This window comes from Colobus angolensis, unplaced genomic scaffold, assembly GCF_000951035.1.
Source record: "Colobus angolensis palliatus isolate OR3802 unplaced genomic scaffold, Cang.pa_1.0 Scaffold29, whole genome shotgun sequence".
Taxonomy (NCBI): Eukaryota; Metazoa; Chordata; class Mammalia; order Primates; family Cercopithecidae; genus Colobus; species Colobus angolensis.
Window position 1 is genome coordinate 5,271,070 of NW_012116154.1, and position 13,642 is coordinate 5,284,711.

Sequence of the window (13,642 nt, forward strand, 5' to 3'; positions counted from 1 at the left end):
CCAAGACCCATAAGATCCCTTCCCTCTCCTAAAGTTCACATGCTTTAAAAAATCAGAAAATAGGTAGATGATTCTGGAAACAAGATCATTTCTGGCAGTGGCTGTGTTGTGCAAAAGAAATGAGCCAGGATAACGTGACGCAGTGTGCCCAGGGTGAAGTGGGGAACACAACATCAGGGTAGTCAGAATGAGCTTCTCCCAGGATGCGATATTTGAGCTGAACCTGAGATGACAAGGGTGGGGGTGAGGCAGAGGAAGAGCAGATGCAGAGGCTGGGAGGCGGTAGTGAGATCATCTCATGGCTGATGGGGGTAAGAGGGAAGGCCCTAGAGTCAGAGAGGCCTGGGTTTCCAGTCCAGCTCTGACACTTGCTAGCTGTGTGACTAGGACCAATGTATAATCTCTTGGAGCCTCAGTTTTCCAATCTACAAACTGAAACAATGAACAGTGTCTTCCTGTTATGTTATTAGAGGGAAGTGCAGATGAAGCGCTTGGAATAATGCCTAGCACGGAGTCCTTTATCAGCAGTGACAGCTATTACAATGTTACCTGACGGTGAAAAAGTTCCTGAGGCATATCTGAAGAGGGATAAGAAACACTCTTAGCATTTTGTTGTATTAAAGATATAAGGAATGCTCTATACCTGTAAAATAATCATGTCTGGCCGATACTGTTTCCGCAGCCCCATGTCAAACATCAGAAACTTGAGCATTTTAAACGCCTCTTCCTCACTCATATGAAGAAGCAAAATGCCTGCTACAAAGCTGAGACCTTGGCAATATCCTACTTCCTGGTCTAGAAGTGAGTAGGCCTTCAAAATGTTGTAAAGCGACAGCTGTCCTGCTCCAAGCTGGGCAGAGAAGTATGGGTGTGTAGGAAAGGTTCGCCCTGTGAAAAGAATACATATTAGTTGTAATAATAAAAACAAAAAAAAGAAAGCCTATTGAAACAGAAATCCAATGTGCTTCAGATTAAGCGCAAAATCTTTAGAAGCTGGATCATAATATCAATCAGTCTTCGCCACTTCCTCTGCAAACAAGGTCGACCAGTTGTTCCTGGAATAATGTTTTCAATTAAAAACCAGCAATTACTCATGGTTGGTTTATTTCTTTTTTTGGTGGAGGTACAGGTGAAAGTAATTAGAACTACCTTCGGTCCTGCAAATAGCTGAACTTCAATCGAAAAAAGAAAACTGTTGGCCAGGCACGGTGGCTCATGCCTGTAATCCCAGCACTTTGGGAGGCCGAGGCAGATCACCTGAGGTCAGGAGTTCGAGACCAGCCTGCCCAACATGGCGAAACCCTGTCTCTACTAAAAGTACAAACAATTAGCCAGGCGTGGTGGTGGGTACCTGTAATCCCAGCTACTCGGGAGGCTGAGGCAGGAGAATCGCTTGAACCTGGGAGGCAGAGATGGCAGTGAGCTGAGATCACGCCACTGCACTCCAGCCTGGGTGACAAGAGCGAAACTCCGTCTCAAAAAAAAAACAACAAAAAAAACTGTTAATCCTCTTGACATAACCTCTGTTCTCAAGAGGAACACACAGTTCTTCCTCCCCACCGCTGCACCCCATGCCCACCCCAATCCCAGCATCATCTAAATGCAGCTAAAAGGCCTCGCCTTGCTACAAACACTCTCTGGGTCTGCTTTTCCCAGACTACACATATTATGCCTGCAAATGCTTCACACCACATGCATATCCCTGAACTTTCAAACCACAGGCAGTGTTTTTAAACAGCCTGAGGAGCAGCAGGTGTTTTCTTTTCACAAAAGTTACCTTCCAAAAAGAGTTTAAAAAAAAAAAGCTCTCAACATCATGATTATTTCCACAAATAACTGGTATTCAAATAGGTCTTAAAGGACTTTTGTCCAGGAGGCTTTTGTATCTGATACTTGTCAAGTTCCTCTTCCCCCTCCTCTGGAACGTGACTGATGGGAGTGCCTGTTTCCAGGGAGCAGAGAAGTACTTGAAACGATTAAGAGAAGAAAGGTCTGGAGCCAGGCAGCTGGCAGCCAGGGCCAAGCGTGGGCCCAGGCGAGAATTATGAACCTGCTTGGATCAGCCAAGGCAAAAGGTGCATCTGGGTCACATGTTAATTGTTCACTGCAACTACTTGGTCTCAGCACAGGGAGGAACATACTTTCATGGGCTCTTCCTCAGCTTCCTAAGAGTTTCATCAGTCTAGATGTGTTATCTGAACTTGATTCAAGAGGAAGGCAACAGTCCCCTAACCACTGTCCTGATTTCTCATTCTGTTTTCACTTCCTGCCTCCTCTACGTCTTCCCCCAACAAATCTCCCTGATATACCCTGCACAAGTCACCTTGCTGCTAGTAAGCAATCCATAGCTCCCCAGTGCTCAAATAACAAATGCTCCACTCTGTTAGCCTGGAGCTCTGTGCACTCACCTCCTCACCCACCCTCCCAGCTTTATCTTCTACTCCAAGTCTTAGCCTAGGCACTAGAAGCGGGGGCTCCTGGGGTCTCTGACCCCTCTGGGTTGTATGCAGAAGTGTGTGTGTGTGTGTGTGTGTGTGTGTGTGTGTGTGTGTGTGTGTGTAAGTAGAACTGGTAGCAGCACATGCAACTGAACTGGAATGTGAACCCCATGCAGGATGTAACAGTTTCTAGCAGCCACATTAGAAAGTAACAGGTGAAGTTAATTTTAATTAGATATTTTGTTAAACCCAACATATATGAAATATTATCACGTCAACATAATCAATATAAAAATACCGAGACATTATGCATTCTTTTTTCATGGCAAGTCTTTGAAATCCAGTGTGTTCTTTACACGGACAGCCTGTCTCAATTTGGAGCAGCCACATCTCAAGTGCTTAACAGCCACATATGGCTTCTGTACTGGGCACCACCAGTGTATTGATTTCCTCATAGTCTCAAAAATATCCACGATCTCTTTCATTCCATTACCCTTGCCAGCTTGGTTTCCAAGAAGATGGAGGAGCACTTCCCCACCTCTGCATTTTTGCTGATGCTCCTGTCCCATCCTGAATGGACCCCCTCCCCTCTGGTATCAAATAGGTGCCGGTAGCAGAACATGCAGGAGTCATGTGGCATAAAGGAACACAGGGAAGATTTAGTTATTTTGAATTTAATCTGTCAGTGTTATCATTTTAGCTAATCAGATACCCTCTCATGTTAGCAAACTACCTCACACACAGAAACCAGAGCCCACACTAATTGACCCTGCTTGTAAAGTGGCTATTTCTTTTTTTTTTTCTATTTTATTATTATTATACTTTAAGTTCTAGGGTACATGTGCATAACGTGCAGGTTTGTTACACATGTATACTTGTGCCATGTTGGTGTGCTGCACCCATCAACTCGTCAGCAATGCTGGTGTGCTGCACCCATCAACTCGTCAGCACCCATCAACTTGTCATTTACATCAGGTATAACTCCCAGTGCAATCCCTCCCCCCTGCCCCCTCCCCATGATAGGCCCCAGTGTGTGATGTTCCCCTTCCCGAGTCCAAGTGATCTCATTGTTCAGTTCCCAGCTATGAGTGAGAACATGCAGTGTTTGGTTTTCTGTTCTTGTGATAGTTTGCTGAGAATGGTTTCCAGCTGCATCCATATCCCTACAAAGGACACGAACTCATCCTTTTTTATGGCTGCATAGTATTCCACGGTGTATATGTGCCACATTTGCTTAATCCAGTCTGTCACTGATGGACATTTGGGTTGATTCCAAGTCTTTGCTATTGTGAATAGTGCCGCAATAAACATACGTGTGCATATGTCTTTATAGCAGCATGATTTATAATCCTTTGGGTATATACCCAAAGTGGCTATTTCTTATTTAAGCCTCACAACATCCCTAAGGGTGTGGGCCTAGCAGGCTGGGGAGTGACCTATGCTAACTGGCTGCTAAAGAGTGGTCAGATGGTGGGGGCAGAGCTGGCTTCATGGGTGTGTGTTCTGCCCAGTCACACTGGCTCTGTGCTTAGAAGGACCTCGCACAAGGCTTCATGCTCTGTTGTCTCTGTCTTGAAATTCCTAATAATCTTTCAATAAGAGGTTCTGCATTTTCATCTTGCAATAGGCCCTGCAAATTATGTACCAATTTAGGGGGAGGCAGCTCCCTAAGCAGCTTCCAGAAATAGCTATAGCCACCTTCCTCCCAACCTTGCTACCGAGTGGTACGTTATGAGAAAGCAAACCTTGGGCCAAAATTCTGCCAAACCTATGACCTTTACCAGCAAGCTGACAGGCAACAGGAACCACACAGGGCTTCTCACAGGCTCTGCACTCAGGCCTCCAACAAGCACTTCTCAAGAAAGGTTCAACCAGAGGAGGGCACCGTGGCAATCTAATGGCAGAGCAGGCCACCCACAGTCAGGTCACACAGATGGAGTGTGGGGACCCAGGCCCGACAGGCACTGGCCTCAAGTTCTGCTCCAGAGTCCCTGGTGCCAGGGTTTGGACGCCTTTCTCATCAACCAAAGCTCTTGAACATCATCCACTTCGCTAGTAAAAAGTTACATGTAGTAGTACCCCTTATGCTAAGAACAACTCTCTGATGTGCATTTATTTCAATGGCATTTGAAGTAAGTACAAAATGGCCTCTGGCACATGAAGCTCAGAATGGACTACCTAGCTTCTCTGAACCTTAGCTTCCTCTTTTTAAAAAGGGGCAGAACACATAGTTTGCAGAGTGGAGAGTACATGTACAATGCCTAAGGCAAATGGTTGCTATGAATGGTGTTCAATAATGGGCAATAATCTTCAGATACACCACACACATTATAAAAACCCAGTTTTCAAACAAGAGGACAAAAGGGCACACTTGGGACAGTTCTGTAGAACAAATGCAAAATAAGTTACATTTAAGGTAAAGGAACAACTTTGCAGAGCTGTTACTAAACTATAACATTGCACATAAGCCGGAAATCTCGCTTTCTGACAGCCTTCCAGAGGCAAAGAAAAGTTTTGTCTAAGCAACTAATTTTCACAAAATTTGCAACTCACAGATAGGTAGAACTGAAAGCTGAATTCCAAAGAATAATAATCACCAGTACCACCTAGATTCAGCAAAACACCTGTACACCCCGCACTTTCAAATCTCTTGTTATTACCCAAACTGGTCAAGGCTTCCAGGGTGCAGTTTCAGAAACTGTCATTGATTTTCTTCATGCAGAAAACCTGTCCTGCACAAACCTGGCCAAGCTAAAACACATCTTCCAGTGTGTTCTATGAGACTCCCAAATGCAATTTCCTGTCCCACCATACAGCAAGACAGGCCTCTGAGTTCACTACCAGGCTGGGGAACAGCTGTGAGTCTCTGGCCTTCAGCTCCTGACTAGCGGTTAAGCAGGACAACTGCACCCATCTGACTTTGTAACACAGTCCATGTTTTACACCAAATTCTATTGGGGGAAACATTGTTTTCCTGTTTTACATTCTTCCAGGTCAATACTTCTCAATGTTTGGTCAGTCTGAGGACCCCTGGAGGTCTCTGAGATGCTTTTAGGGGTCCATGAGGTCCTCTCCCTACTTTACCAACTATAGATCTGTGCAAGGTCAGCTTTTTGTTTATATGCTTCAAATAACAAGCACAACAGAATGAATGAAGCAAATAAAATTCAGCAGATTCTATTAAATCAGACATTAAAGAGATTTTTTAAATGTAAAAACAATGTCACACTTCTAACTAATTTTATTTTGGAAAAGAGTCATTTTGTATAATTTTTTATATGTACAAGTTTATTATTGCTATGTAAAAATAAACAAGAATCAAATAAATACTAATCTCAGTTTTAATTAATTGCGAATTTGGTAAATATTGATAGGAATTATCCATGGAAACAAAAGCTCTCTGGGCTACTCAATAATTTTCAAAGTGAATGGCATCCTTCCATCAAAGTTTGGGAACGGCTATTCTAGGCTAACATGACAACTCACCCACATTCATGAGTAAACACCAAGTAAAGAGGGAGAGGTGGGTCACGTGAGTAGAGAGTGGATGAGTGGGATCAAAAGCATTTCCTGGACAATCCACATTCATATAATCCAGTGTTGAGCACTGCAGCCCTCCAGCTCCCATTTAGGAATTACTAAGCTAGCACTGATGGCATTTCACAAAGACCACCCATGTGATGTTCACCTGCAGCAGTGGGCCAGAGCCGTGGCCAGAGCACCCCTGAGAACAGCCCCTCGCACCCAACTCAAGGCACCTTAACTATGAGCAAAAGACTGTTTGCTGTTTGTTGCATTTATTCACAGTTTGTGAACAGATTCTAGGTTGAAGCTCTGCCTCAAGAAGACAGGACAGAAGGCCGTACACCCCATAGGAGAAGCACGCTAGCTCGGGAAGATGCCAGCTCAAGGAAAGCTAATTTCTGCCAACCTCGAGGGAAGCCAGGTAAAACTATGCAATCCTTCCTATAAATGCTTCAGGATATAGGGCCTGCCTCTTTAAACTGCATTTTACAACTTACCACAAAGCAGAGGAGTGCAGGTCCTTTACATTTTTCTGTAAAGCAGACTACCTTCATATACAAAATAAGAATGGGATAGTTAAGTGGAGAGGGTCAAACATGAGCGTTAAAAAACCTCTTTATTAATATTAGAAAGACATTCGATGTGTCTTGTGAATCTAAGTGGAGAAATATGCCAGAAAGGCCTATAAGATGATCCACAATTCAAACATATTTCTAAATAACCTAATACTTTCTTTTCATGAAGTGCTCCACAAACTAAGTGTTCCTATGGAATTTTGTTCATCTAAGGGATGTTCTTCCAGGATGAATCTTTTCCTTCTTTATCACTTGGAGGTGGAAGAGCCTTCACCTAGCAATTTTCAGGCAGCAATCCTAACAGGATCATCTGGGGGCTTCTTAAACCTGCACATCCCAGGCATCAGAAATTCTCAATAAGCAGCAGATCAAGGATGGTGACCTCAGGAATGTGTTTTTCACAAACCCCTCAAGAGATCTTGCAGGTGGTCCCTGTAAGATGCTGTGAGAAACCCCACCCCATCTCAGAGTGTCCTGCCTTACTCTATTCAGAGCCCATCTGACTGTATTTTCAGCGAGACCCCTGATATCTCGGCTCTGTTTACCATGCGGCAGCTGCTACAAAAGGCCAGAGGTCTCTTGCAGCAAACACGGGGCCACCCACAAAGCTAGTCAGTCTCATGGTGGCTCTGCACAGTTGACTAACAAGTTTCTTTCTTTTGCTCTTTTCTCCAGGGAGTGGTACTGGCAAACCAGCAATCTGACACTGACCCTCTAACTCCTCTGCAGAAGAGAAACCCTACAACCTAATGATCTCTAAGATTCCTTCCTGGATGAAGATCTGGGATACTAACATCATCTCACATTGTTGCATTTAGCTCTGAGCAGAATTTGAAATGAGACACTGAAGATAACAAACACCCTTTGTAACCCTCAGATTTTTAAGTCACATGGTTATCAGGTGCCCAGTGTCAGTCTTCCTACTAGAATGTATGCTTCCCAGAGTGCAGGGGATCACCCTGAATGGCAGTTAGGAGATTAAGGGAGAGTTCTTTTAGGAGCAGATTGTTTGGAGGAAGCACTTGAATGAGCTCCCACCGGCTCTGTGAGCCCAACTCCAAGGCCAGTGACATCGAGTTCGTAGCTTAAAATGGGGGATGGGGGGAGTAGTTGCACAATGGAAATCTGCACACACTGAACACCAAGGGCTTCCTCTGAGGGGTGAGAGGAGCTGCTTATTAAACATTTGCCAGCACTACCAACTGACTTGAAGGAGGTGGGAAGATTCCAGACCTCTGTGAAAGGAAATCATACCCCACTTTATTCTTTCCTTTTATCACCCACATTTAGTTATCTCACTTTGGACTTAAAGGGTATATTTAGAATGACCAAATAAATATGACCCCACGATATGTTCCTGATAAGATCAGAGACAATGGTTCACTCTTCAGAATAATGTGTGTGGCTGGCAGTGCAAGAAATCACTGGGCTCCTGAACTGTGATTGTTCAACTGACCTTCATAGAAGCAATGTCCCCAACTGGACAGACAGGTGCGTGACATAACAAGACTGCTGAATGTTACATTCTAGGTCCCTCGCTGTCTTTTGCCATGAAGGTTTTTCGTTTCTCACACAGGACTTCAACTTAAAGGTGGAAGAGAACACAGTGGTCCCCGCCAGCACCCCTGCTAGTAACGAGCAGCTCCATCTGCCCCTCAAAGTGCACGATGCTGCTGTGTGTCCAGGCCGAGTGAGGCAGCCCACCGCCTGGGAGAGGAAAAGGGGAAGCACTCCCCTCTGCCCGCTTGTACTTGGTCATCTTCAATACTCTCAGCTGATTCCTTCCTTTTGGAGGTTCTCCTATTTCTCATCTTTTATGGATTCTAAAAAATCCAACTGTTCTCCTACTTCTCATCTTTAGTGGATTCTAAAGGTTCTCCTACTTCTCATCTTTTATGGATTCTAAAAAATTGGATTATAGTTTATTTTCTTCTGGACACCAGGCAGGCTTTATACATTTAGTCGAAGCAAACAATCAACATGACAGCTCTGCTGCTGGACCCGTGACCCCCACGTGTGGTCTGGACACTCGCTTAGCCTCTCACGGCAGCACAGGCATGCCAAACATGTCTGCTCTCCCTGATGGAGGATCGGATCTCTAGAAGCGCACCAAAAAATGGCACTTCTGGTCACCAAAAGATCATCAGACTCCTGCAGGGATTATAAACTGTGCCACCCCCTTACTGACCTATAATATGCAGATTAATAAAACTACAGCCATTGATGTGGGGGAGATTAGGTGCATTCTTGCTTCCGCTTTCTGATCTAATGGAGCTCCTGGGTTTCTGGGCCTGTTAGTGTTCTTTCGGCTGAAGCCCTCCCAACATTGGAGAGACTGCACACCTTACTGGGGAATGCAGCTGATGGCTGGAAAGTGTTCTAGGCTGGGATGCTAGGGAGGGAGCAGATGATGTGAAGCCTGAAGTGGGTCCCCCAGAAATTTCCCAGTGTCACTGTCAGCCCCCAGTGTGGTCAGGATGACAGTGCAAGTCCCAGACAGAAGGTAGGATGCTGGGCAGTCCGTGTTGTCTACCCAGGATAGGGAGTCAGAGAATTAGAGAAGAAAAAAGTGGCTAAAAAAAAAAAGAAAAGAAAAAAGTGGCAATTGTCTAAGGGCTGAACAAACAGATGCAGATGGGCGGGGCAGGCGCTTGACCCAAGGCTTCAAGAATAATGTGATGAGTATCATCTGCTAAGCTGAGAGCAGTTGCCTCTGGCTGGTGTGATCTACCCCAAAGGAACAGAGGTCCACCAAAGCAGGGGTGGGAAGAGTTGTGTTGGGATGGAGTGGGCAGAGCCAAGAAACACAGAAGCAGCATGGTGCCCTAGAAGGGACGTGGTATGGAGACTGAGGAGACCTGGGTTCCAGAACTCCTTCTGGCACTGAGTAACTCGCAGTGTGGGCAGAGAACTCAAGCTCTCTAGGGCTCAGTCACCAAGTAACTCGTGGACAGAAAACTCAAGCTCTCGAGGGCTCATTCATCCCCTCTAAGCTGGAAATAACGGCACGTGCCCAATGACACAGGGTGTGTAAAGATGAGATCTGACAAAGGTTGAGAAAATATTTCACACACTATGGAACGCTACCTAGCCATGAGGCCTATTATTCTTACTCTTTGGAGGAAAACACATTGTCAAACAAAACAAAACAAAACGAAACAACCTGTTTAGAGTAAAAGCCAATTTCAGAAAGTACAGCAAGAGGCAGGAAAACAAAAACCCACGAAAATTCAAAACATATCCAACCAACCATTCTGTTCTTCTGGTCAGAATACGAAAGTCTCTTTTTAAGGAAAACTGAAATATGGATTTGATTTTGCTCTGTACTACACACCTTCACTGGGCCTTGAGGTAGCCATGGTGTAGACTAAACAGAAAGTGTAGACTAAACAACTGACTTGGCCACAGCGCAACCTTGGGTGAGAGGAAAGGCGGAGGTAACGGGTAGAGTCTAGAGAAGCTTCTGAGGGAGGCCTCGGGCGGAGTCAGCTGGGCAGGGAGGGCACCTGGGACTCCACTGCCGGGTCTGGGCCAACCCCAGTTTCCCCGTTCCAGTGGGGAGAGGAGACTGACCCTGGGGGGTCCCTGGAAACAGCCTGCAGAGATACACAGAGGTGACCTGGGAAATGTATTGCTGCGCACGGAGCTCCTCTCAGGCCCTCGGGAAGTATGTGGATGGCATCCAAACTGGAGGCCAGGCGAGGAAGGGAAAGAGTGGGGAAGAGACAGGGGGTCAGCACTGTCAGGGACAGGGGCAGCCAAGGGAGAGGGGAGAGGGTGGGGAGAGACAGGGATGGACAGGACTTGAATGCAGCCAGCCCTGCCAGTGGACGGGAAAGGCCAAACCCCGGGCTCCCACAGACCTCACGCCAGCTCGGGGAAGGCTCCCGAGCCCTGCAGGGGAGACCGTGGTGGCGCTCAGGCACACACAGTGCCCTGGGAGCGCACAGTCACGCCGAGGCCCTTGTGCTCATCTGGACTCTTCTTTTCCTTTTGCAGAAAAGTGACGACATCTGAGCAACAAGAAGCAGGGGCTGATTGTGCGCGTGGAAGAATGAGGGGATACTGCAGGGGAATGAAGAGAAGAAGGCGACTGAATCCAGGAGGGGAAACACCTTCCCGTTCCTCCTCCCAGCCTGTGAGCCAGTGTGGGGAGCAGGGCTGTCTGTCCTCCCTCCCTTCAGCCTCCTACCCTGAACCTACTTCTCACTTTGTTTCACAGGATAGGAACATGATGGCATTTCCTGTGACTCACCATGTCAGCAAATGCAGCTACTGCTCATTCACAAAACTGCTTTCCTCAGGGTCAGTGGGCAAACGGGCCCCAGCTCCACCAAGCCATTGCCTTGGCCTGCCATTGCGCAGCAACACGGGGCTCCTGGGCTCAGAGGGTCCCAGGGAAACACAGTGACAGTGGGTTCCGTTGCTGCCACCTCCCCTCAGTTGACTTTGTGACCATGGTCAACATGTGACCTCAGTTTCTTCATTTCTTAGACAGAGTGCAGGCCACCTTCCCGGGCCTGTTGTGAGGGCCCATGAGATGGCGGGGCTAGTGTAGTGTCTCATGCTCTGAATCTTAAAGAGATTCTTTGAACATCTGCTGTGTGACAGCCACTGTCCTAGAAGCCGAGAGTATAATGGCCAAACAGCCCCAGCTGCAGCCCCAGTCTGCAGAGGGCTGCATCCTACAAGGGAGAAAGGCAGTAAAAAGTCACTGCTGTATACTAAGGACAGGTCGGCGAGGTGGAGTAAGAAGAATAGGTTCCACTAAGAGTTGAATTACCATTCAACCCTTCAATACCATGACTGAGTTCATACTCAAAGCAAAATAAATCATCCTACCAAAAAGATACATGTATTCACGCATTCATCACAGCACTATTCACAATTGCAAAGACATGGAATCAACCCAGGGGCCCATCAACAGTGAACCGGACAGAGAAAATGTGATAGACCCCATGGAGTACTCTGCAGCCATAAAAAGGGATAAAATAACGTCCTTTGCAGCAAGGAACATGGATGCAGCGGGAGGCCATTATCCTAAGCAAACTAATGCAGAAACAAAAGCAAGCATCACATGTTCTCACTTAGAAGTAAGAGCTGAACACTGGGTACACATGGACATAAAGATGAGAACCGACACCAGGGACTCCTAGACAGGGAGGAAGGGAGGAAGGGAGGGGGGCAAGGGTTGAAAAACTACCTGTTGGGTACTATGCTTGGTTCCTGGGTGACAAGTTCAATCATACTCCAATCCTAAGCATTATACAATACACCTTTGTAAGAAACCTGCACACATACTCCTGGAATCTAAAATAAAAGTTGAAAAAAAGTGCAGTTTCCAAAGTCACACTGATTAGCGGCAAATTGGCTGTGTCACTTTCAGCAAGTTACATAACCTCTCTGTTTTTATTTTCTCAACTCTAAAGAGAAACAGAACAACATATACCTGATCATGTTGTAAGGATTAAAGAAAGGAGTTTAAGTCCCTTTGCACAACATTTGGCCCAAGGTGAAGTTAGGCACCAGCAGTGATGATAATAAGCAGATAACGGTGATGATGAAAAATGTGATACGCACCATGGGGAGAGTGTGGGGTGCTACAGGGGGGCTTAGCAGGACACCTCATCCAGTCTTGAGGTGGGAGAGACCACCACAGTCAGGGACAGTTTCTCAGAGATGACATTTAAGCTAAAGAATAACCTTAAGGGCTATGAAATTAACATTTAAGGCTAGCTATGTGGCTTGAGAGGAAAGGACTTCATACCGCCTGATGCAGCCACTGCAGGGCCCCAAAGCACTGAGTGCTCTGTGGAGCCTTCAGCAGCAGCAGCTGCAACCAGAACAGGTATTCTGGAAGCAGGGCCACATGCTCTAAAAGCAGCAGGGCCAAACTCCCGCCACATCGAGCCAGCTCACCACCAGCAGAAACAGCAGCCTGGGTGACAGGTAGCAGGCAAAAAGGACCACATTGCCACCTGACCCTGTGCATGGCCACTGACAAGTCAGGAGGGCTCTCTGTGCATCATAATCACATGCCAGTTCAACAAGTTCTTCACAGTGGCAACTGCAAATCTATACAATACAGTCATCCCTTGGTATCCACGGGGGATAGGTTGTGGGAGTCCCCACAGATACCAAAATCCATGGCGCTCAAGGCCCTTCTATAAGATGGTGTCATGTTTGCATATAACCTGTGCACATCCTCCCATACACATTTTTTTTTTTTTTGAGATGGAGTCTTGCTCTGTCTCCCAGGCTGGAGTGCAGTGGCACGATCTCGGCTCACTGCAAGCTCCACCTCCTGGATTCACGCCATTCTCCTGCCTTAGTCTCCCGAGTAGCTGGGACCACAGGTGCCTGCCACCACGCCTGGCTAATTTTTTTTTATTTTTAGTAGAGACAGGGTTTCACCGTGTTAGCCAGGATGCTCTCGCTCTCCTGACTTTGTGATCCGCCTGCCTCGGCCTCCTAAAGTACTGGGATTATAGGTGTGAGTCGCCGCCCAGCCACATCCTCCCATATACTTTAAATCATCTCTAGATTACTTATAACACCTAATACAACGTAAATCCTACATAGACAGTTACAATATTTTAAAATCTATATTATTGTTTAGTTTTCATTGATTTTTCTTCCCAAATACTTTCCATCTGAGGTTGATTGAGTCCCCACATTCAGAACCCATAGATATGGAGGGCTGATTGTACATTGTTCCCATCTTCGTATTTTATAAATTATTCAAGAGACAAGGTGCCACCCAGTTTCCAAAATAAAATCATCTAAGGCACACACACAAACTGCTTTCTATGATTTTTCTGATGAATTCTGTTTGTAAGCAGTAAAAACGAGGGAGTGGCTGCTGTAATTAAACCAAGCCTCGGTTCTGAACATCCATACGTTTTCCAGGATGTTCCTTCAGTTGACTATAAAAACTCCTGTCAATATTTGAGTTACTGGACTGAACCACAATTATGACTGCAGCTTTAATGAACACCCTCACTTCATGCCAAGCAAAGTTAACAAGCTACCCAGTGAAAATACAGAGATTTTTATATGCTTGAAGACGACACTTGTGATTACCCTAGGGCTTTTTAAATTAAA

General features: G+C 46.0%; 1 protein-coding gene across 4 annotated transcripts in view; it reads right to left on the bottom strand.

Moving 5' to 3' along the window:
- The window catches only part of TBC1D1 (TBC1 (tre-2/USP6, BUB2, cdc16) domain family, member 1), a 249,133-nt gene that overhangs the window by 21,099 nt on the left and 214,392 nt on the right, over window positions 1–13,642 (bottom strand). For 3 of the 4 annotated variants that reach the window (XM_011949126.1, XM_011949127.1, XM_011949125.1), the window contains one exon: window positions 644–888. In XM_011949126.1, coding sequence (XP_011804516.1) covers window positions 644–888 — 245 coding nt within the window. Of the gene's footprint in view, window positions 1–643; window positions 889–6,460; window positions 7,040–13,642 lie in introns of those variants that run through there. The other variant, XM_011949129.1, reaches the window with a different exon arrangement.